The sequence below is a fragment of the Moschus berezovskii genome, chromosome 12, assembly GCF_049115385.1.
Source record: "Moschus berezovskii isolate FMDL1 chromosome 12, NW_MosBer_1.0, whole genome shotgun sequence".
NCBI classification, from domain to species: Eukaryota; Metazoa; Chordata; class Mammalia; order Artiodactyla; family Moschidae; genus Moschus; species Moschus berezovskii.
The window spans coordinates 92,379,092-92,402,240 of NC_142471.1; the positions used below are offsets into that span (position 1 = coordinate 92,379,092).

Here is a 23,149-nt window from a genome sequence, read left to right on the forward strand (position 1 = left end):
ATTTACTGTTGTTAATGTGGTGAATTAATTGATTGGTTTTTGGATGTTAAACCAGTCTTGCATTTCTGGAATTACCCCAGCTTAGGTTATTCTGTGTAAGGAATTGAAATCCACTAGCCTGGCGTTTTAGACTCTGGTGGACTTCAGGAATGCCTGGATATGTTTGCCTGTCATGGATCCAGGCTGCATGTTGGAATTTTCAGGGAGCCATCAGGAGGGCAAGGCTCAGAGAGGGCTGGGGTTGAGGAAGAGACCCTGCAGCTTTGGCATTCTGGCCCCTGATCCAGGTGGGCCTCTGGGTGCTCATGTATGGGCCGATTCTGAGCTGCCATAAACCCTGATGAAGGAAATGGGGAAAGTTCTAGCTCCATCTCCTAGGACTGTTGGGAGGGTTGAATTAGCTGAACACATGATGCTCTTGGGCTTCCCAGGTGGCTCAGGGAAGCTCTTAGCCCACTGGCTAGCCCAGAGAATGTACTTACTGTCATCACCATTGTCATCACCCTCCCCACCATCACCATCGGCTTCATCGTCACCCTCGCCGTCACCATTGGCTTCATCGTCACCCTCGCCGTCACCGTCGGCTTCATCATCGTCACCCTCGCCGTCACCGTCAGCTTCATCACCCTCACCCTCACCGTCACCGCCGGCTTCATCACCCCCGCAGTCACCGTCAGCTTTATCATCGTCACCCTCGCCGTCACCGTCGGCTTCATCACCCTCACCCTCGCCGTCACCATCATCTTCATCACCCTCACCCTCGCCGTCACCGTCGGCTTCATCATCATCACCCCCGCCGTCACCGTCAGCTTCATTACCCTCACCCCCGCCCTCACCATCGTCTTCATCATCATCACCTCCGCCCTCACCATCATCTTCATCACCCTCACCCTCACCATCGTCTTCATCATCATCACCCTCGCCGTCACCTTCATCATCATCACCCCCGCCCTCACCGTTGGCTTCATCACCCTTGCCACCATCACCGTCATCACCATCTTCATCTGCCGTGTCGTCACCATCAGTGTTGTTAAAAGTCTCGGTGTGAACAGAAGCCCTCCTCTCTGGTTTATGAACCACAGTTCTTTCCTTCTGTTCCCAGGCACCTGTTTTTAGGTTGATCAGGAGACTGAGCATAGCAGATGACTTTGGCTTTTCAACATCTCTGATGCATATAAGCTGTGTGGAGCATGGACCAGGGTGCTCATTTTTTATTCTGGAAAAAAAGAGCCATGTGCTTACTCATTCTAGGCTGCTGCTGGCTCTTTGAGAGAAAAAAACAAAAACAAAATCCCTCCCCTCTTTCAAAAGAAAACAAACCTGTGTCCTCCTGAGAAAGGAGCTTCGAGTTGGGTTCATTTCAACTTCCTTTTCCCATTTCACTTTTCATACAAATAACAAGTTAAGCTGCTACGCTGGACTCTGCAGTCCAGGATTGAGAAATTCATGTGAAGGTCCGTTTATGCCCAGCGACACCCGTCTCAAGTCAGGCTATTAAAAAAACTAAATGGCTTTGAGGAGGAGGAATCGATTAAGCGCCCACCCACCAGCCAGAGGGAGGTGATGGCCGCTCTCTCCAAAGCTGTGAAGGGAGGCTCGATGACCCTGCTCTCTTGCGGGGGTGTTCCCACAGCTTAACACACCAGAGAGATGAAGAGGACAAACGGCAGAAAGGCCGCCGTCTCTGTGCTTGTGTCGCGTAAAGACATTTGAAAACCCAGATGCCGTCCACCATCAGTATCCTTCGTAAAGGAGAAGATGCCTCTGGTCTTTCTCGTCTCGGCTCTTACCCGCCACTTACCAGAAGAGGGGCAGATTTGAAAGGTCAGATGATCAGAGTAGGGCATAGTCTTTTACACTGAAGACCTTTGGGTTTATTTAAGAAAAAATTCACTGCATTGTTCTCATTTTTCTGTCACCCAGGAATTGGGGACAGCCCTCGGACTTGTCAGCTTCAGATGCTTGCTCTTGGGGGCCCTGCTCAGCAGTGAATGAAGCAAGTACAAAAGACCACCTTTAAATCGTTTTCCGCACATCTCTTTGTATGGGTTTTCTTTTGCTGCTGTAGCAAATTACAATTTAAGGGGTCTAAAACAATGCAGATGTATAACCCTACAGTTCTGGATGGTGACAAGGATCAAGGTTAAGGCAGACAAGCCTGTGTTCCTGCTGGCAGCTCCAGGAAGGGTCCTTTCCTCGCCTTCTCCTGTGTCTGGAGGTGCCAGCATTCCTTGCCTTGCGGCCCCTGCCTTGCTTCACTTGGACCTGTGCTACCGTGGTCACGTCTCGGTGTGATACTCTCATGGAACCTCGTGATTACCCTGGGCAATCCCCGTCTCTAGATCTCTAAGCGCATCTCACCGGCCACGGGCCGCTTTGCCTTACAGGGTTCTGGATTCAGATGTGAACGTCTCTGAGGCTATTATTCTGTCTACCACATTTTCCCTGCCCTCCTGCTTCCTTGTTCAACACCGTATCAATATATACTCAAGTCTTTTGATTTGCCTTTAAACATGGGATTGTTGAGGCTGTGGGCGGGATGGCCAGTGTTGTGGTCCAGGCTCTGCTGGGTCATTTGAGGCCACATGGCATAAGCCCTCTGAGGCCCCCTTCCCCTTCATCTGTGAAGTCGTGGGTCTTTAAGGCTCATTTCATAGTCAGAAAGATCCCCTGGAGGAGGAAATGGCAACCTTCTCCAGTATCCTTGCCTGGAAAATCCCATGGACAGAGGAGCCTGGTGGGCTGCAGTTCATGGGCTCACAAAGAGTTGGACAGGACTGAGTGACTCACACTGTTGTAGTTAAATGTGGAATGTCTCTATCCTTTGTTTTTAAGGCTGCTAATGAACTGAGTTTATTTCTTTAAATCCCCACTGTGCGTGCATGCTCAGTCGTGTCCAACTCTTTGTGACCCCGTGGACTGTAGCCCACCAGGCTCCTCCACTCCTTTTATTTATTTTTCTATTATATATTTATTTGCGTGCACCATGTCTTAGTTGCAGCATGTGGGGTCTAGTTCCCTGACCAGGGATTGAACCCAGGACCCCTGCATCGGGAACACAGAAGCCATGGGACCACCAGGGGAGTCTCAGAATGGTTTCTATTCTTGTATGAGCTTTTCACACCTGCCTTTCTGCCTACTTCAGAGATGGAGAGGCCACTACTTAAAGGTTATTGCGTGTGGGCCTTACAAATTCACATGGACCTGAATATATTTACAGTGGACGTTTTCATTTTCTTTTATTTGTATTGTTTTTGACGTGTTTTTTTTTTTTTTTTCTGCATTGGTAATAGAATAGGCGTGCTGGCAGGGATGCTGTTAAGAATGGTGATAAATGTGTTTATGGTTTCTAAAGGCTTTGGAAGTGGTTTTTCAGGGCTGGGAGAGGCTGGCATATGTTCTGAGCTTCCTTTCCCTAATGCAGTTATTTCGTGTTAAAGATTCACCATAAAATGCTAAATAAACTTAATAACTTCTAATAACCATTAATGTCAGTTGAGGCCATTTAAATTTTATGAATTTGGGTGAAAATATAGGAAAATACCTGAGAAGATAGAATTTTCTATGTGTGTATGGTTACTGATGTTTTATAATTTTTGTGTTCATATGATCTGCTCATTTTGGATTTTTAAAAAAGGATTCTGGTAGTAAGAGAAGTCTTCATAGCACTAAAAACAAAATACCCCCAAACACAATAAGAAGTTTTACAATTTACTGAGTGTTTACAGCTTCCCTGGTGGCTCAGATGGTGAAGAATCTGCCTGCAATGCAGGGGATGCAGGTTTGATCCCTGGGTTGGGAAGATTCCCTGGAAAAGGAAATGGTACCACACTCTAGTTTTTGCTTGGAGAATCCCATGGACAGGGGAGCATCGTGGGCTACAGTCTATTTGGTTGCAAAGAGTCGGACACGACTGAGTGACTAAGCATGATTGTTTACTGGGGGCAACCCATTGCATCAAATCAACAGAGCCGTCGGCAGCATTATTTTCTTTAAGACACAAAGTACTCATGCCCTCCTATGAGGTAGAAATCAGTCTCCTTATTTTATAGCCGGGGAAGCTGAGGAGGCAGAGGTAGATCATTTTCTGGAGGCCACTCAGGTCTACAGGGATAGAGGTGGTACCCTGCCTACTCTCTCTGCTTCCAGAAACCACAAACACATTCAATAGCTTGGTTATGGAGCTGCGACAGGAAGTGTGCTGTGGTGCTGGGTATTTTTGCAGAAAGGGGTTGAAAGAGCCAACACATACTTGGAGTTGGCCCTCTGGATGAGGGGGCATTGTTGGGAAGACCCCGTTCTTGGGGGAAGAATAAGGAGGGACACACAGGGATGGGCAGATTATTTCTTTCAGAGAGAAATAGGGACAGTGACCAGGAGTGTATGGTTGGAAGGAAGGCCGGGTGGTCGGTCATCAGGAGGCCCCCCATGCTGACATGAGAAGTTTGCAGGTTATGTGATCGAATTCCAGCGATGGACCTGGTAACAGTGTCTGTGAAGGACAGTCTAGTCCAGCAGGGTGTTCCGGATGGATGGGTGGGAGTTTGATCCTGCTCCAGGAAATGTTTTAATGAGTTTCATTTACCTCAAGTCTGAAAAATCTTTTAAGGTAGAATCCATTGGGAAGGAATAACATCACTGTAATTTTTTAAATTGAGAGTGGGCTAATTGAATATTTGGGAGTCATAGCATCCTTTTTTCACTGTGATATTTCCTTTTTATCTCCATTCTTGAGCAAAAGCATGGTGTGAATTTAATGGAATGACTTTTGCATGCTCAGATAGGAGGAACAGAACTGCTTTATGTCAGATAAATGTTTGGGATTTCAGACATGTGTTGTGTATTGTTAGTTTGAAGGATTTCTTCTTAACGTAAGACATATTTTTGCCTCTTTGATTGTAATGTATTTTTTTTTTTTTTACTTAATAGCAACTTTGGCTATATGATACTTTTAAAACCAATTTGATTTTCAAGGAATACTCAGTCCATGTGTCATTGACTCATAGACAAGAAAAAGTCATCTAGTAGAAAAGTCTGTTAATGGAAATATGTGGTAGTATATGAAGTGATAATTGAAACGTTGTTGACAATAGCTTCGGTTTTCTTCCTATTACAAACGTTACTCCGCTGTGAAAAGAAATGAGGTTCTCATCCATGGAATAATGTGCGTGCACCTTGAAAACATTGTGCTAAGCAGAAGAAGCCATAGGCTTTCCTGGTAGCTCAGCTGGTAAATAATCCACCTGTAAAGACCCCGGTTGGATTCCTGGGTCAGGAAGATCCCTTGGAGAAGGGCTAGGCTACCCACTCCAGTATTCTTGGGCTTCCCTGGTGGCTCAGATATTAAAGAATCTGCCTGCAATATGGGAGACCTAGGTTCAATCCCTGGGTTGGGAAGATCTGGGGAAGAGCATGGCAAACCACTCCAGTATTCCTGCCTGAGTCCCTGTGGACAGAGGAGCCCGGCGGGCTATGGTCCATGGGGTCGCAAGGAGTTGGACATGACTGAGCGACTAAGCACAGCTCAGCCAGCACAGAAGAAGCCAGACACAAAAGGATAATATTCTGTGATTCTGTTGGTAGGGTGGCTGGAGTAATCAGATCCATAGACAGAATATGGTTTACAGGTTATCAGGAGCTGACGGGGGGAGGGTGAGGAGTTGTTGCTTCGTGGTTATAGGGCTTCTGTTTGGAGTGATGAAAGAGTTCTGGAAATTGATAGTGGTAACGGAGCTCAACATTATGAATGTAACTAATGTCACTTAAGTGTACACTTAAAAGTGATTAAAAAGGCAAATTTCACATCATTTTACCACAATAAACCACTTGTGGTTGTCTGGTGTTACAAGTGGTTATGAATTTCTTCTACTTAAACTGAGGACCCTTGAAAGAAAAGGCTCCCTTTCTGGATATCAGAGAGGATGATCTAGGCAATGGCAGAATATTTCAGTCTTAAAAACAGGCAAAAACAAGCCAGCATAATCTCACCTTTACTAATAGCTTCTTTGCTGTTTTCTCTCTGAACAGCTTTTTATAACTATGATGCGCGGGGAGCGGATGAACTTTCTTTACAAATAGGAGACGCCGTGCACATCCTGGAAACATATGAAGGTGCGTATTTATTTTGGTGTGTTTCCTTTTATACTTTTGTGTGGTTAGGACACTTTCATTACCTAATGGACCAATCATGACCTTGTTAGGAAAGCACTTAACTTCTGGTTTTCTTGCACAGTGGATGCTGTGTCAGGAGCGGGCAGTGGTGAGGTTATCTGTAATTGAAGTCATTTAAAAAAAGAATTAAGATGAACTTAAAATTAAACTCCTAAATTTTTATCCTCTATAGTTTTCTGTTGAAATAGTCATTTTCATTATTTTAAAACACCACTGTTTCCTTTCTTTGCAAATGAATGTATATACATCTTGAGTGTTAATAACTGACTGCTTGAAAAAAGTTTTTTTTAAAAAATACATTTAAGGTAGTTTAGTGTTTGGCTCTTGGAGATGGAAATGGCAACCCACTTCAGTGTTCTTGCCTGGAGAATCCCAGGGACGGAGGAGCCTGGTGGGCTGTTGTCTATGGGGTCGCACAGAGTCGGACACAACTGATGCGACTTAGCAGCAGCAGCAGCAGTGTTTGGTTCAGTGTTTTGAGGTGTTTGATGTGAGTGGTAAGACATTTTATGTTTTCACTTAGACTTGTTAACAACTTCCTGAGAGGAACAAAAATTATCATGTCTTAAATCCTTTTTAAAAAAATCTGTGACCCCGTTTTCCGAGGGGTGAGCAGCGATTGTTGCCGCTGCGTGTGCTGTGGTCCGGTGAAGCAGTGTTGTCATCACCCGAGCAGTACCCTTGTCAGTGACAGCGGTTTTCCAGTGTCCTTGGTCTTTCAGGCAGTTGGTTTTCATGTCAGTGTTTCGGCGATCATTAAAACGGAACCCCTTTCATTTTATGCTGTACAGAAACGCAGCAGTGATGGGCTTGAATGTTAGATGCCTCGCATCTGGATATTTTGTGAGGTTGTGTTGTGACATGGTGGCTCTTTTTCCTGTTGGAAGGGTGACTCCATGTAACAAAGGAATAAAGAGAACTGATTAAAATTGGTAATTCCGGCAGCAGAATTGCTCTCAGATTGGGTTTAGCCAGACCCCTCCCGGGAGGAGGTAGGCTGAAGGAGCGGGAAGAGAAGACTGCAGCCATCCCGTGGTAATCAAAGACCGAACCTCACACTCAGTCTTCGGAATCTTTGCACACGCGTGTGATGCCTCGTTCAGCCTCCACATCGGGCAAGCTGCAGCTTGCTCCCGCGTCCCTGGAGGAGCACAGACCCACGAGAACAGCCATGTCTGTGTCTCTTGCTTCCCCACCCGGCTTAGAGTTCCATTCCATTTGCACCTTTTACCCTAAAAAATGTCCCACTGGGCGTGGACATCGGCTTCCGTGGCGAATGCCTGGAAGCGGATGTGATGCAGAAATAGATGTGCTCCTTACTGTGTGAACGAGTAGCTGCCCGTGGGTACCCTCTGCTTATTTTCAGTTTTTACAGCTGACAGTTGGATCGCCTTATCTGCCCCCAGTTTATATGGCCAGTGGCTGGGAGGAAACGGAGAAATTAGCTCAAGGTTAAGGATCAAATCTCTCATCTCAGACACATTTCTGATCTCAAGGGAAGAAGGCTGTTACATCTCTCTTTTTTTTAAATTTCTGCCCTGGGTCAGCTGCATTTGAAATCCTGGTTAGTAAACAGTGGACAGTGACGTCATTCCTGAACAGATAGCAATTTCCTGTGTAGCCCTGGGTAGTGGGGACCGTGACTTCTCATTCTTTGCTTCGTAGGAAGAATGCACTCTTTAAACAGGAGAATCCTTCTGCAAGTCGATGATCCTTTTTGTACGTTTAACTTAAACAAAAATGGTGGCAGGCGTTGACGTGGCCAGCGTCATGATAAAGGAGCCTTCAGTGACCATTTGGTTTCTGGGCTCATCGGTCTTCCAAGTGCTGATTACAATATTCCAGTCTTTGTAAAGACCCTGTAATGGAAAACCAGTCCCTTCTTTGACAGCAGGCTTTTTGGTTTTAGTTAGAATCTGATCAGAGAAATGCGTGGGGGGATCGCAGTTTTGCTTTTGGGAAACTTGGTGACTTGATTGTCATTGGATTACAATGGAATAATTGTTTTCCTGCTCTTTGCTCTCATTCTGTTTAAATTTTGTGGATTGTGTTAGCCTGTGGCATTCTCTTTTCTTCTCAGCCCCTTCCACTTTTTCCCCCTAAGAAAATTTATTTCCGTTTGTCAAATTTCATTTCCATTTTCTCTGTGATCCTGTGCAGGGTAGGATACTGCTGGGATTGCTCCAGAGAATATGATTTCTAGATGATCACTCCTTATATTCAGGTTCAGAGAACACATTTACCTGCAAGTTATGGATAATTTGTCCCTCTCAGGCTCATGGAGGCTTGGAGCACAGAGCAAAGAAAAGAACTTTCCAGGTCACCGTGGAGGTGGATGGAATTTTGAGGGGTCCTTTTGGGTATGTCCCTGCCTATAAGCAGTGTCCAGGGTCAGTCAGACAGGAGACGTGAACCCAGGTCACCGATGTTGATAAAGTGACTCTCCAGTGCCAAGCAGGTGCGGGCCCTGCCACCTGCTTATTTCCAGAAGGATCTCCAAGGGGTGTATGCTGTGCTGAGGGAGATGGCAGCATTGCACCAAGATTAGGAAGGTGCTCTTGTGATGAAAACACAGCACTCGAACTTGATTCGGATTTTTCAAAGTGGTCATGATCTGTTTTCTTTCACGACACACCTTCATCCCTTTTCCTTCCACGAGCATCCGTCAACAGAAGGTCTTGTGAAGACTGCCTCTGGGTGTCCTGGGGCGGAGAGGTAACAAGTCGCATGGTGGGGCATTTAAACAACAGCAGTGTGTTCTCTCACAGTTCTGGGGCTAAGGGTTCAAGGTCAAGGTGTCGGCAGCCTTGGTTGCTTCTCAGGGCCGAGAAGGTGAGGCCGCGCCGCAGGCCTCTCCAACCTTCTGCTCGTTAGCTGTCCTCATTGGCGGCCTTGCCTGCAGGTGCGGTGCCCTGGTTTCTGTCTTCAGGATCATGGGCGGTCTCCCGCTGCCTGACCGTGTCTATTTCTCCTTTTTAATAAGGACAAGGTATAGCATTAGGTCCTTTTTTTTCCTAAAGAGCAATTCCTAAACTGTTGCTTCTGTTTTATTTATTTTTGGCTGTGCTGGTCTTCATTTCTGCGTGGGCTTTTCTCTCGTTGCAGCGACGGGTGGGTGCTCTTCGTTGCAGCCGCTTCTCTTGTGATGCCCAGACTCTAGAGCGCGTTGTGGTGCCTGGGCTTAGTTGCCCTGCGGCCTGCAGCATCTTCCGGGACCAGGAACTGAACCCATGTCCCCTGCACCGGCACGCGGATTCCCAACCCCTGGCTGTTGCTGTGTAGTCGCTAAGTCTGTCCAACTCTTTGCGACCCCATGGACTGTAGCCCGCCAGGCTCTTCTGTCCATGGGATTTACCGTGAGAGTGCTGGAGTGGGTTGCCATTTCCTCCTCCAGGGGATCTTCTCGACCCAGGGATCGAACCGGCGTCTCCCGTGTCTCTTGCACTGAAGGATGGATTCTTTACCTGTGCTGCCTGGGAGGCCCCTGTCTCCCCTGAGCCCCAGCCATTTCCGCAGGTGTGTCCTCGCCTTGCTGCTGGGGGCTTCCAGAGGCTGTGTGAGCGGACCTCTGCAGAGGCTTCTCTGCCCGCCCGCCGCCCGCCTGTACCGGGAGCCATCCTTGGAGACTGAGTGCTCCTCCCTGGGCTCCTCTCTGACGCCCGCCCCCTCCTCCACTCTGCCTGGTTCTGTCTTCACTGGTACCCGCCCTGCGCTTGAGTGTGCGCCCCGGTCCTGCTGCTGGAAACGTTCTACTGTGCGCATGCGCTGGTCCTTCTGCTGGCGAGGCTCTGCTGTGCGCCCTTACGTGGTTGCCGTCTTCCTGGTCTGGATGGGGCCCTCCCTGACTTTGAGGACCACGTCTGACTTCTTCTTGCCGTTGGCGGGGGTGCCTCTTGTGGGGCTGGGTATCTCTTGTTTGGAGCTGGTTGGTTGAGGCCTGCTCGGAAGAAGGGAGTCAGTTAATTCAACGAGCCATGCATCTTCCTGCTCCTGGCTTCATTCTGCCTGGCCTGTTCCCCCAGAGCAGCAGCCAGGTCATCATCCTCTCGTGTCCCCCTGCTGCTCTGTGAAGCCTTTGAGGGGTTGTCCTCTCTCCTTGATTCCCAGTCTCTGCCCTTGCTTGTGGTTTGAGCCTTGCTTGTCTTAGGGGAATCTGCTCTTGGAGGTTACAAATAATTGGGTCTAATCTGTTTCTACATTTGCTCTCTCTGGTGAGACCTCTGGCACATAGTCTGGGGGCTCAGTTGCTGGAAGAAATAACACATGCAAAAATTCTTGAGAAGGGAAACCCTAGGTTTTCCTTTTGCTTGAGAAAGCTGTTAAAAGAGAAATCACCATCTATTATCATAAAGGAAAAGAAAAAGTCTCCTCATCTGTTTTTAATCCCTTCTGGGAAACCCTTCTGCTATGTTTGAAGTGAATTTTTGTGTCACCTGTACTTGCTGGCATGCATATATCTCTGTGTGTATAAATGTGGTTGTTTGTAGTGTTCATTTGGCTCGGATGGTAAAGAATCTGCCTGTGCAGTGCACGAGACCTGGGTTCAACCCCTGGATTGGGAAGATCCCCTGGAGAAGAGACTAGCAACCCACTCCAGTATTCTTGCCTGGAGAATGCCATGGACAGAGGAGCCTGGAGGGCTACAGTCCATGGGGTCACAAACAGCCGGACACGGCTGAGCGCCTGACACATGCAAGCGCTCATTCTGTTCTTACTGTGTCGCTCAGTGCTGTGCTCTGAGACGCAGCGCTGTCCGTCGGTGTGCAGTCTCCGGCGCTCCCTGCTCTGTGTGACCCTCTCATTTCTCTGACCACCCTCCCAGTGATGGGCACCCATCCTGCCTCCTCGCCTGCTCCCTTGGCAGTGCGGCTGTGGGCCTCCTGTGTCTGCCCCGCGGAGCGCGGCAGGTGTGTGAATGTCTTTGGATACGTGGCAGCACCGGGGTGCGGGATATATACTTTGGGGGAGAAGGGTCCTGCCCACACTGGTTATGCTGTCTACACTCTCACGCTCTGTGCCGGGGGCTGCCTGAATCCTGCAGCGTTAAAATTTTCCTCACTCTAGCGAGTTGTGTTTTAAACTGTCGATTTAATATGTGTTTCAATCCGATTACTAGTAAGTTTGACATGTGTAAGTCTTTTGGGTTTCTTCTCTACAGTGTTTATAAACTTTGCTTATTTTTGTCTTGGGCTCTGTCTTTTTCTCTTCCCTTGGAAGTATTTCCTTAGATGTTCTGGGACATTCATCCCATATCAATTTCAGGAAAGAAAGGGCATGGTAATACTGAAAATTCGGAAGGGATAAACTCACAGGGAAGCGGGCAGTCCTCTGCATTAAATACGGCCTTCTGAACAGCTTACTGCACCGACCCTGTCTGTTTCCATTTCTGCCTGTGACCGCTGTCCGAGTGGACACTGCTTGTGGGCTGGGCAGATGGAAACCACCCAGGGAGATGGTGGAAGGCTCTCAGGAGATAATCCTCCAAATGTTCCGCAAGACTGAGACATTGTGTCTACCGTGCTCCCTTATCATCGTGTAGTTGCCCTGTCAGGAGTGAAGTGGTTTCCTGGTCGAATCTCGGTATTAGCAAATCCTTCTCAAGGCTCCTGGTGGTTTGCAGCTTCGTTTCTGAATTCTCAGAAGGCATCTGTTCATAATCCCTGGAGGATTTTAACTCCATCACTTCCTGCTTCTACTCCTCCTCTGGGTGTTAAATCATTGCTCTGTAAGAGGTGTCCGGTCATTGGTGGAATACAGGTTCATTTGCCGTTTCTGGGCACTTTCATTCATGCATCCCTGATTTCCAGCATTTGCCTGTTTGTCACTTTATTATTGGTGACTTTGTTGAGTTGCTAAGTTGTGTCTGACTCTTTGTGACCCTATAGACTGTAGCACGCCAGGCTTCTCTGGCATGTGATGTCCTCCACCATCTCCTGGAGTTTGCTCAAACTCATGGGCATTGAGTCGGTGACGCCATCCCACCATCTCATCCTCTGTCGTCCCTTCTCCTCCTGCCCTCAATCTTTCCCAGCATCAGGGTCTTTTCAGAGTCAGTTCCTCACATCAGGTGGCCAAAGTATTGGAGTTTCAGCTTCAGCATCAGTCCTCTCAATGAATATTCAGGACTGATTTCCTTTAGGATGGACTGGTTGGATCTCCTTGCAGTCCAAGGGACTCTCAAGAGTCTTCTCCAACACCACAGTTCAAAAGCATCGATTCTTCAGTGCTCAGCCTTCTTTAAAACCCTAGTATTTAGTTAGTCTCTGGGAGTTGACCCAGCTGGTGCTTTCCCAGTCTCTTTGTCATTCTGTTGGGGGGTGATGTCCTTCTGCTTCTGGGGAGCATAGTGGAACTTGTCTAGGCTTTTGATTGCCTTTCCTGGAGCGAGGTGGCCTGAAGCACCCTCAAAGTGTTTTGGCAGACATTCAGTGTGTGGCAGAGTCGTCGGGAGCTGAGTGACCAGCTGTGGACCCCTGAGCATTGGCAGGGACGATTTCTGCCCTCAGCCTGAGCGGAGGGGCTGAGGGTGTGGTCAGATCCTGCCCGGCATTGAATGTCTCTTCCACTGGGCATTTCCCTCTGTCTTCTGATCTGTTTGCTTGCCCTCCCATGTCGAAAGAATGGGAACTTGAATCTAGGCCATCCCCCGAGGGGGTAGGTGGGCCCGTGTTCCTGGGCCTGGTGCTTCCTGTTGGGGGTCGAGTCTTCGCCACAGAAGCACTTTGTGCGATGTGACTGCTCCAGGGTAACCCCCCCAGGCCCCCCTCCATCTTGAAGGGGGAGGAAGTTTGCTCTCAATAGGATTTCTGTTGTGCTGCCGCTGTTGATGATCTGAGGGTGTTGGTATGTGCGCTTGGCAGTGACCCTGCTCCATCCGGCCGAGGGACAGACAGGAAAATGTGCACCCCGGATCCTGCCCAGGGCTCCGTGGTCAAAGGGCGGCTTCTTCTCCTGGAGCTGATTGCCACCCTCAGGACCATGTGCGGCCGATGGAGACGAAGGAGCTGGAGGTCTTTGTGGGAAGCCCCCTGCCCAGGCTTCACGCCTGGTCTTGAGATGATCTCTTCAAACCCCCAAAGCATCTCTGGAAACCTTAGGATGACTGAATTCTGTGACAGGCTGACTCCCGTGGTTCTGCAGATAGTGAGTTCTAGGCAATGGGAAGGTGCTGTTTAGAACCCTGTAATGTCCCTTGTACTAACTGTCTCACCTTTGTGTTTGTTTAGGGTGGTACAGAGGTTACACCTTAAGAAAAAAGTCTAAGAAGGTAAGTCCCTGTTCTTAACCACAGTACATATCCCTTCATAAATCACCCCAGGAGAAGAAATCAGTTCTGTCTCATGGAGCCTAAGAGTTGTCCTTATACATCTCTTTCTCTGAATTAAGAAAATACATGAAATGTGGGCTACCCTGAATTGTTTACAAAATTTTTTAAAAAACTTTATTTTTTAATTGAAGTACAGTTGATTTACAATGTCGTGTTCATTTCAGATATACAGCAATGTGATTCAGTTATACACACATATATGTGTTTCTATTCTTTTATAGATTCTTTTCCATTATAGGTTATTACAGAATATAGAGTTCCATACTGTGCTTGGTTGGGACAAGTATTGCTGTTGGCTATCTGTTTTATATAAGTAGTGTATATATGTTAATCTCAAACTCCTAATTCATCCCTTCCTACCCTGAATGGTTTTTTGAATAGCACGTGTATGTAGAAATTGTCGTTTCATGTCTGTGAGTGAATGGCTGGGCTGTGTGGGGTGATGTTGACCCGTTGTCCTGAGAGCTGGGGCCTTCTTTTTTGTGGTAGAATTCTGCATCCTGTTGAAGTACAGGATGTATAAGAGAATGATCTGGGTAGATTGACTACTGCCCATGATTTTCAGTCTTGCGTTATCCTTAATGATAAATTAGCAGATCTGCAGCGCTCATGCCGACTTCTTCCCTTCTTGCTTCTAATTATTTTTATACCACTGATGTCAGCTGGCCAAAGAAAGAGGTTCTGCCTCCTGGACAGTTTGCATGCGTGGTTGTTTGAATTTCTGGGGCAAAGATGTGCAGTTACACTGCGATCATTGCCATGGACACGCCCGCACGTGGTTCTGTTGTGGTTTTCCATTCTTAGTTTCACAGAACGTAATGATGGCTGTTCCGTTTCACCCTAAGCTGTGGTTAGGCTGTCCACGTTACCTTATAAAATCTAATTATGCTTGGCAGATGGTTTTTTTTGCTTTTGTTTCTTAACTTGGCCTCTCATCTTCTCCTTCTTGGGCTGGGCTCCTCCTGTGGTCCTGAGCCTGTGACGAAGGCTGTTGAAGGCCAGCTGTCCAAGTGCAGGGCCTTCTTGCTCTGTTTTTCTCCAGACTCTCTGCAATCAGCCCTTGCTGGGCAGGCGAGATGTGTCCATCCTGTGGTAGCAGTCACTTCAGAGGTGTCCAGGCTGAGCTCTCTGGCAGTCTGTCCTGATGTGAGAGATGCTAATAGGGTAACCTGTTGAGCCAGCTCTGCAGATTGGAGCCAGGACCTCCATTCTGATGCTGCTGAGCTCAGACTGGGCTGTGAGTCTCTCATGTCCAGTGAACTGGAGTCTTGAGATCTGAATGAGGGAGATGTCAACCTGGTGGCTGGAGGAATAGCTCTCTCCAGAGAAAGTTCTGTTTTCACTCTGATTGTCTCTTCCATAATTTGGGATTAGCAGGTGCGAACTAGTCCATATTGGGTGGATAAGCTACAAGGTCCTACTGTATAGCATGGGGAACTGTATTCAATATCCTGTGATAAATCATAATAGAAAAGGATATGAAGAACAATATGTAACTGAGTCACTTTGCTGTGTAGCAGAAATAAGCACAGCATTGTAAATCCACTACTTTAATTAAGAAAAAATAAGAAGAATGTTTTTCTGCAGATGAAAACCTCAGTTTCATCTGAGAAAGCCACAATTGAGAACTTTATTAAAGACCTTAGGCTCATGGACTCCCCTGTCCACCCATGACAAAGCTGCAACTTCACATGTTAGGTGTGTCCCAGGGAAGTGGTTCATTTTTTGATACTTACTATTTGGTGTCAGGTACCTCTTCCCAGGTGGCTCAGATGGTAAAAGCGTTTGCCTACAGTGTGGGAGATCCCAGTTCAGTGCCTGGGTCGGGAAGATCCCCTGGAGAAGGCAATGGCACCCCACTCCAGTACTCTTGCCTGGAAAATCCCATGGACGGAGGAGTCTGGTGGGCTACAGTCCACGGGGTCCCAAAGAGTCGGTCACGACTGAGCGACTTCACTTTCACCACGTCCCCCAGCTGGGGGTGTCTCCTAGTTCCCAAGTGCCTCCGTGAGCCCTCGTCCTTCCTGCCCTGCGCTGGAGAGACCTGACTTTGTAGCTCACAGAGCTGGGTAGGGGTGTGTTTATTGTTCCATCTAAAACCTTCATTAGCGGTTGAAACTGATACCTTAAAGACGCTGTGATTTTGCATTGGCCCACCCAGTTCAGGCAGTGGCAGAGAAGGGACATGACTCCCAGTCATCCTGACCTTGTGTTCTGGAAGCATGCTCTTACCGGTATTCACAAATGAGCTCTAGGTCTGGCCAGTCCTGATCATCCCAGCTGAAGAAGTTGCTTATTTCAAGCCTCCAGGTGTGTCCAGCCTCGTTTTTCCACCGTCCCTTCTGTGACCCCCATGGTTGTCGAGAGCAGCTTTACTGAAACTGAGGGATGTCTCTACCTGTGGACGTGGGCATGGACGAGACTCATTTCTTTGTGTCCCCCACCCCCAACCAGTGCCCACCTCCTGACACTGAACGTGCCCGCGGGACCCGTCCTGGCGTCTGGAGGCGTCCCCGCCGCAGCTCCGCCTAGTTCTCTCTGTTGCCCAGCCTCCGTCTTTCTGTCTGACTCCTTCCCTCTCTGTGATAATTCTTTTTTACAGGAAGTGCAGCTACTTTCCTGGTAGACAGAAGGAGCGGGACCAGTGGTGCCCACTCCCTTTCCAAGCAGGATGAGTTGCGTGGTTTCTGGATCTCCTGTGTTGATTTTTTGGGGGGTCAGAAGCCTGGGAAACCCAGTCAGAAGCTCCTGTTTTAATAGCAGGTGACTGTCCTGCTGATTGACTTTCTGCTGCATCCATGGCATCTCAGGAAGCTGCACCCTGTTTGCTTCGTGCTGCCCGAGACCCCCGCGCTGCCCGAGACCCCTGCGCCTGGTGCCGTGCTCTTGCTCTCCAGGCCCTCGCCTCTACTTCCTTCTAGGAGGGGACATGTGCTTGCCCAGGAAGCAGGTCCAAAACTCCTGGGGAAGCTCCTGGCCCTTTGGATACAGTGCCTGGGACTGACAGTCCTCCTGAGGAGCCGTCCCCGCAGAATTGTCTGTTGGGCCTTGTGTGCTGTTCACTTGGGCGTTGCTGAGCACCATCTGTGCATAAACTGACATCCCCCCGCTGGAGCCAGGCAGGTTGGGTGAAATGTACCTTATTTCTGTATTTTATCGGACAGCCCCTCTCTTTGGAGAGTGATGAGAAAGTCTCTGCGGGTCAGGTAAGTAGTCAGTGCGTATGTAAACTTGCTTTATGATGACAGTTTTAGTATTTCAAAAGGAAGAGCTGTCAGAGGCCATCGTCAGAAATTGTTTTTAGGCATCAGTTGGCTCTTGATCTGCCTGTGTCCACAGTAAAAACAAGGTGTGACCTACGGAGACGACAGCAGACGGTCCCGTGGGGTTTTTCCTTTGCAAGCAGAGTGTGCATCTGTTTTCTTCTCAGACTTCTGCAGCCTCTTTGAAACACAAGTGAATTCAGTTGCCGTCTTTCACACTTTGTTTTCTGTGCTGTGCTGTGACTTAGCATAAAGGCTCATGGATTTGATAGTGATCCAGTCATCCCCACCTCCACCTTTTTGGGGGGACAGCTGTTTGATTGACACTCAGTATTCATATTGATGTTAAACCTCCTGTCTCTTTTCCTCCCAAGGGTATATTTCCTGCTTCGTACATCCATCTTAAAGAAGCCATAGTTGAAGGAAAAGGGTGAGTCTGGTCTTGATGTTTAAATGAAGTCGTGCAGTGATTGCATTCGACTTTGCTACTTTTCGCAGGGTGACTTTGGGTGTTGGACAGTCGGTGCCTTTGATCCAGGGTGACAGGAGTTTAGGGAGGGGGGAACTTCTGATCTAGAACTGTCTACAACATGACTTTGAGCCTTTAGGGAGTCTTCAGTCGGCACTGGAACCACAGTCAACCTCCTAGAACACCGGGTGGATTTGGAAAGCTTCCTGCTTCTTCCTCTGTGAGCCAGCCCATCCAGCATAGGATGCACAGCCCCCCAGCCCTGAATCCATTTTTCTGGAAGACGTTGCAGGATGTGATACAAATTCAGTGGGGAGTGAAGCAACAGTTGTTCTGTTGGGACGTGTGTGAATTTACGTTTTGCCTAATTGTGATGTATGTTTCTTAGAGGTCATAAAACTGATGTATAAGATCATTAAAAGGACATTTGTAGAACAGGAACCCATTAGGCGGGAATGGCAAATGAATAGCCAGGTGTGAACTTGGAGGAAGGAACAGTAAAATGTTTTCCTTTTTTGTCTCTGCTACATCTTCGCACTCCATTAAATATGTAAATGATACAATTACTAATCATATGATTACTACATAATGACATCTCTGTGGCTGATTGCGAAATTGCTTTTCCAAGCAGTGTACTTTTAACATATGAGAAGGACTGGGTTGGGCTCTGAGGTTCCATGGTGCATCATTAAAATGAGGAAAATAATTTAGAGGCATCAATGTGATGACCTGTAAGAGGGTCCTTTTTTCTACTGAGAAATTGTTTTGTAGGTGAAATTTCAGAGGGAAGTAAAACGAGGAAAGTTTTGAAACTTTTCACCCTACTGTGACCAAGGTAATTTACATCAGTTTGCATCAGGATCAGTATGGATGCTGGGCTGTATAGGAATGATTTTTTTAAATGCACTTTGAGGTATGCAGATGAGTGTACGTACAATGTAATTAGGAAGAGTAATAGAAAAGGGCATAAGAGACTGTGTTGATTCTTGGTAAGTAGAGTCACACCCCGCCAGACAGATGGACAGGCAGACACTGGGTTAAGACTAAGAACTAGTTGGCACTTAGTCCAAGAGACAGATCAGACCAATTAAGGAAGGGAGGTAAGAAGGAGCCAGAGTGGAGATAGGGATGCGGTGGGTGAAGTGAGGTCCTCCCCACATGGGAAACTGAAGTCTCATTGAGCTCCAGGTCTCTCCTGGCCAGTGGGAAGAGCCCAGTGGACCTCACACGAAGCTCAAGCTCTGTGAGATGAAGGCAGCCCAGCCACTGACGAATGTCCTCGCCACTGAGGGGCTTTGTAAGGATGACTTTGCAGAGAGAAGTGAACTGCACTTTCATCAGCATCCTTACTGGGGAACAGTCATGTCCTGCGAGAGACGCTGAAGATGTCCCATCAAAGGCTTATTCTTAAAAGCACTCCTGTGAGGGGTGGTCTCCCATGCACCCCTTCCTGGTCCCTGCTGCTCCCACTGTGCACGTGGCCAGACCTCGCCAGAGGGACTGGCCCTCTCTCAGGAACTCCTGTGTGTTTTCCTTGGAGACCCACCCTCCCCCGCCCACCATCACTGACTCCTTGCAGCCCTGAGTCCCCCTTGTGAGCTGTAGTCAGGGTCCTGCCCAGGTCCGGGCCTCTGGGGCCTATCTCAGTGCCCCCTGGACATTGCGTGTTGGCGGGAGCCTTGTCTGTTCAGGGCCTCTGGGCCCAGGTGGTTTACTTCACAAGCCACCAAATTCAGTCTCTGACTCAGCCCCAAATATTAGGAGTCCTGCTCACTGCAGTGCCTGACCCAGAGCGAGTAACCGGGAAACAGTGCTTCGCTGAATAAAAAGCAGTGCTCACATAGATCAGGAGTCAAGAATAAGGCAAGGGTTAACCTTCTGGGGTGGAGAGACAAGGGAAAGAGGATAATCAGAATTGGGGATCAGGGTGCCTGTGGACTTTGGAAAGCTGTAACCTCGCCTGTATTTCACCAAGGATGACTTCTTCATGTATTATCACAGAGTGAGTTTTAGGCAGGATGGAAATGTAAAAAAAGGATCATCTTATCCCAAGCCTGCATTTTAATGCCACACAGATTGGTGGTAATTTATGGCATCTGTAAAATAGATGGGTACACATATTATGAATACACTTTCTGCTTCTCAGACCTTGACGTCCTGATGGGATATTATTTGCCTCCTTCATCTTACCTTGACGTGTGAGGTAGACAGCTTACACAGAGGGTAATGTATGAGCGTTCGCGGGCTCTGTACAGAAATGACGTGTCCTTCTTAGAGTCGTGTGGAGACCTGCGTGGGCGCAGTCTCATTTGTGTGTTTTCTCTCCACTGGCTTCCACATTGCACGCTGCGACCTGCGTGGGAAATTGACGAGGTGCCCTTCTGTTTAATGAAGCCGTGACTGTCTCTGCTCTTCCCTTTCCTCCCAGGCAACATGAAACGGTCATCCCAGGCGACCTCCCTCTCATACAGGAGGTCACCACGACCCTGCGAGAATGGTCTACCATCTGGAGGCAGCTCTACGTGGTGAGAAGATGGGCCTTTTGTGGGTTTTTCTTTTAATGGGAGGATGATGGCGTTACAGTATTTTGTTGACCTCTGCCATGTATCAGCATGAACCAGCCACAGGTGTAACATATGTGCCCTCACTCCTGAAGCGCTCCTTCCCATCCCCCACCCCACCCTGCCCCTCTGGGTTGAGCCTGTCCCACAGCATGTCCCCACTGGCTCTCTGTTTTGCGTGTGGCGATGTGTATGTCCCCGTGCTGTTCTCCTCATTTGTCGCCTCTCCCCTTCCCCTTCCCTCTCCCCCCCAATGTCCACAATTCTGCTTGCTGTGTCTGCGTCTCGGTTGCTGCCCTGCAGATAGATTCATCAGCACCATCTTTCTAGAGTCCATGCCTGCTAAGTCGCTTCACTGTCTGAGTCTATGTGACGCTATGCACTGTAGTCCGCCAGCCTCCTCTGTCCATGGGATTCTCCAGGCAAGAATATTGCAGTGGGTTACTATGCCCTCCTTCTGGGGATCTTCCCAACCCAGGGCTTGATCCCACGTCTCTTAAGTCTCCAGAATCAGCAGGCGGGTTCTTTAACTACTAGTGCCACCTGGGAAGCCTCTAGATTCCATGTGCATGCGTTAATATACGATATTTGTCTTTCTGACTTAGTTCACTCTGTATAATAGACTCTAGGTTTGAAGATGGGATTTTGAATCAGAGCTTAGCAATAGAGAATAGGTCTTTTTGAACCCTGCTGAGCGAGAGGATTAGTTTTCCCTTTTCTGGTCCCATCAGAAGCAGAGCTTGTGGGGGCGAGTCATGCTCGGCAGACTTGCCCTATACTCTGGCCACCCTCAGGGACCATGGCCCTTCCACCAGCTTTGTGTCAGGTGCAGCCGTGCTGATTGCAGTGAAGTGGCTGTCGAGGAAGGGGCCATGGGTTTCACCTTTCCTTGCACTGAAAAGGGAACTGGGCTGCTTTTAGACTTTGGAACACCGACTGAGGCCACCGGAGCTAGAGTTCCCTCTAAGTTTATGTGTCAATCATGAAAATGAAAATCTGCTTTTAAACTGTCGCAGGTGCATCTTGGTGGATGCAGTAGAGGGTGGTGGCTGTCTGCCACTGTTTGCCTGTAGATAATGCCTCTTACCATTTGAGGAAAGTGACATGGTCTTTGAGGTCTCAGCGTGTCTGTTTAGAGGGAGGGAGGTGGTTTCCATTCTGGCTTCGTGTGAGATATCCGGTTCTCCGGATTGTGGAAGAAGCCTTATTAATGTGGTGGCGTTGAGGCCCTGATACCTTCCATTTCATATCCCCCTGGGGCATTTTCTTTGCATATAAATTCATATTTGCAGAAGATTACGTTTTGTTAGGTCTGTATTCCTCTTAAGGGTGTTGATCTCCCATCTGATAATATTGTCAGTGCAAAGCTTGGACGCTGGAGGGAAGGCCATGCGCCAGTTTCTGGGGAACATAGAAGAGTTCTCAGTCCCACAGCTGCTCTCTGGGCAGCCTCATTGCTTTTGATTATACAGTGGTTTCCTATAAATACACAGTAATAAGCAGTTGCAGTAATTGTTCATCAAATGTTCTCAAAAACCTAGAGGCGTAAAGTTAACCATGAATATTTTGTGTAAATCTGAGCAATTTTGGAGTCGATATTTCATGTTAGCAATTTTTAGATAAAAATATGGCAAAACAAACAGGAACTGATGCTGACTAATATGTTAGTGGACATGGTTTTAGCCATACAGCTCCATAACAGACACTCCTAACCATCACCTGGCTTCCTTTTTTAAAAAAAGTCTACTTTTGCCTCTTAGGGATTTACACTGTTAGGTTTGTGCAAAGCTAAAGAAATATGCTTGTTATATATATGCACATGTATTTTTGTTGCTTATAATATTTTTATATGTTCTGTTTCCCTCTGCTCTGTGGCAATAGACAAGTTTAGGAAAATATTAAGGATTTTAGTTATTTGGTAATGCTTTATGAAAATAGACAAGGAGAATTAATGAGGGAAACAAACATAATTTTAGAATAAACCATTAATTTTGATTATTTAGTTTTCATTTAAGAAGTCAAGATTATTGAATTTCATTGGTGGTTCAGTGGTTACGATTTGGTGCTTTCACTGCTAGGACCCAGGTTCAATCCCTGGTCAGGGAACTAAGATATTACAAGCCATATGGCACGGCCAATAAATAAACAAATAAACAAGAATTTAAGATTAGGATGATACTAACAAGGAGAACGCATAGGATACAAAATAATCTGTTAGGGCATGATAGGCTAAGTGAGTGGAGGGAATCCTGGAAATTCCTAGAAAGAAGGCAAATTCTATAAAGAGTGGAGCTGTGAAGTTCAGCTCTGCAGAGAAGACTTTATTTTAAAAGGTAGCAATGACCACATTTACATTTTTTTTTTGGCACCCTGACATTTAGAATTTTATCTAAATGTCAGATTTAGATAAACCTAAATCTATTTATAGATTTAGTTTTATAAATTTAGATTTATAAATCTAAACCTACTTATCAATGTAAATAGTTGGATTTCACCTAGATTTCTGTTCTTGGAAAGAACCACTGGGTTTGTTTTCCTTTGGTTGGTCCTTCATTTTCTCGATGAATTGTTCTCACGCTGTTGCAAAACTTGCTTTTCTTTGTACCATCAAATCCCTCAAAATATGTGGAAAGTAAGAAGCAGGTGTGAAGTTTGAATCTCATGTGTGTTTCCCTTTTGGTGTCAATGGACCAAGAGCATGTAGATCCAGATAGTGCCTCTTGCAGAAGCCTCTCTGCACATTCAGAATGCACCACAGCCTAGGGCCAGGTCCTAGTGTAGTGGGCTGACAGCCAGGGCTCGGGGTTGCGTTTCTCAGTGCTGAAAATCACTGGGGCGAAGCGCATTCCGAAAATTCCTTAAGCAAGACCTGTGGACTGGGCAGTTCCTCAGGGAGCTTCAAGGGTTGCCCATTCCTGGTCCAGAGACTGGAAGTTCTCGGGCTGCTTTTGGGACTCCCCAAGTGCAGATCCTGCACTGGGTCCCCTTTGGGTGCAGGGCTACATACTCTGGAACGCTGGCCTGAATATGGAAGATTGTCCATTGGTTTTAATCCTTGTAATCTTTTCATGTGTGATGGGAACCAAATTCCATCTAATGTGTTCAGTTCCATGCTAAAAACACCAGTAATCCGACATAAACAACAACCACAATTGCTCTTTTAAATCGAGAACTTAACAGTTGATTTTCCCTCCTCGTCTAGCAAGATAACAGGGAGATGTTCCGGAGCGTTCGGCATATGATCTACGACCTTATCGAGTGGCGGTCACAGATTCTTTCTGGAACTCTGCCGCAGGATGAGCTCAAGGAATTGAAGAAGAAGGTCACTGCCAAAATTGATTATGGAAACAGGTTTGTT

At 47.4% G+C, this 23,149-nt stretch overlaps 1 protein-coding gene across 2 annotated transcripts in view; it reads left to right on the top strand.

Moving 5' to 3' along the window:
• The window catches only part of DOCK1 (dedicator of cytokinesis 1), a 570,880-nt gene that overhangs the window by 56,695 nt on the left and 491,036 nt on the right, over positions 1 to 23,149 (top strand). For both annotated transcript variants that reach the window (XM_055424405.2, XM_055424406.2), the window contains exons 2-6: positions 6,028 to 6,111; positions 13,398 to 13,438; positions 17,136 to 17,191; positions 19,659 to 19,755; positions 22,994 to 23,142. In XM_055424405.2, the coding sequence (XP_055280380.1) occupies positions 6,028 to 6,111; positions 13,398 to 13,438; positions 17,136 to 17,191; positions 19,659 to 19,755; positions 22,994 to 23,142 (427 nt within the window). The remainder of the gene's footprint in view (positions 1 to 6,027; positions 6,112 to 13,397; positions 13,439 to 17,135; positions 17,192 to 19,658; positions 19,756 to 22,993; positions 23,143 to 23,149) is intronic.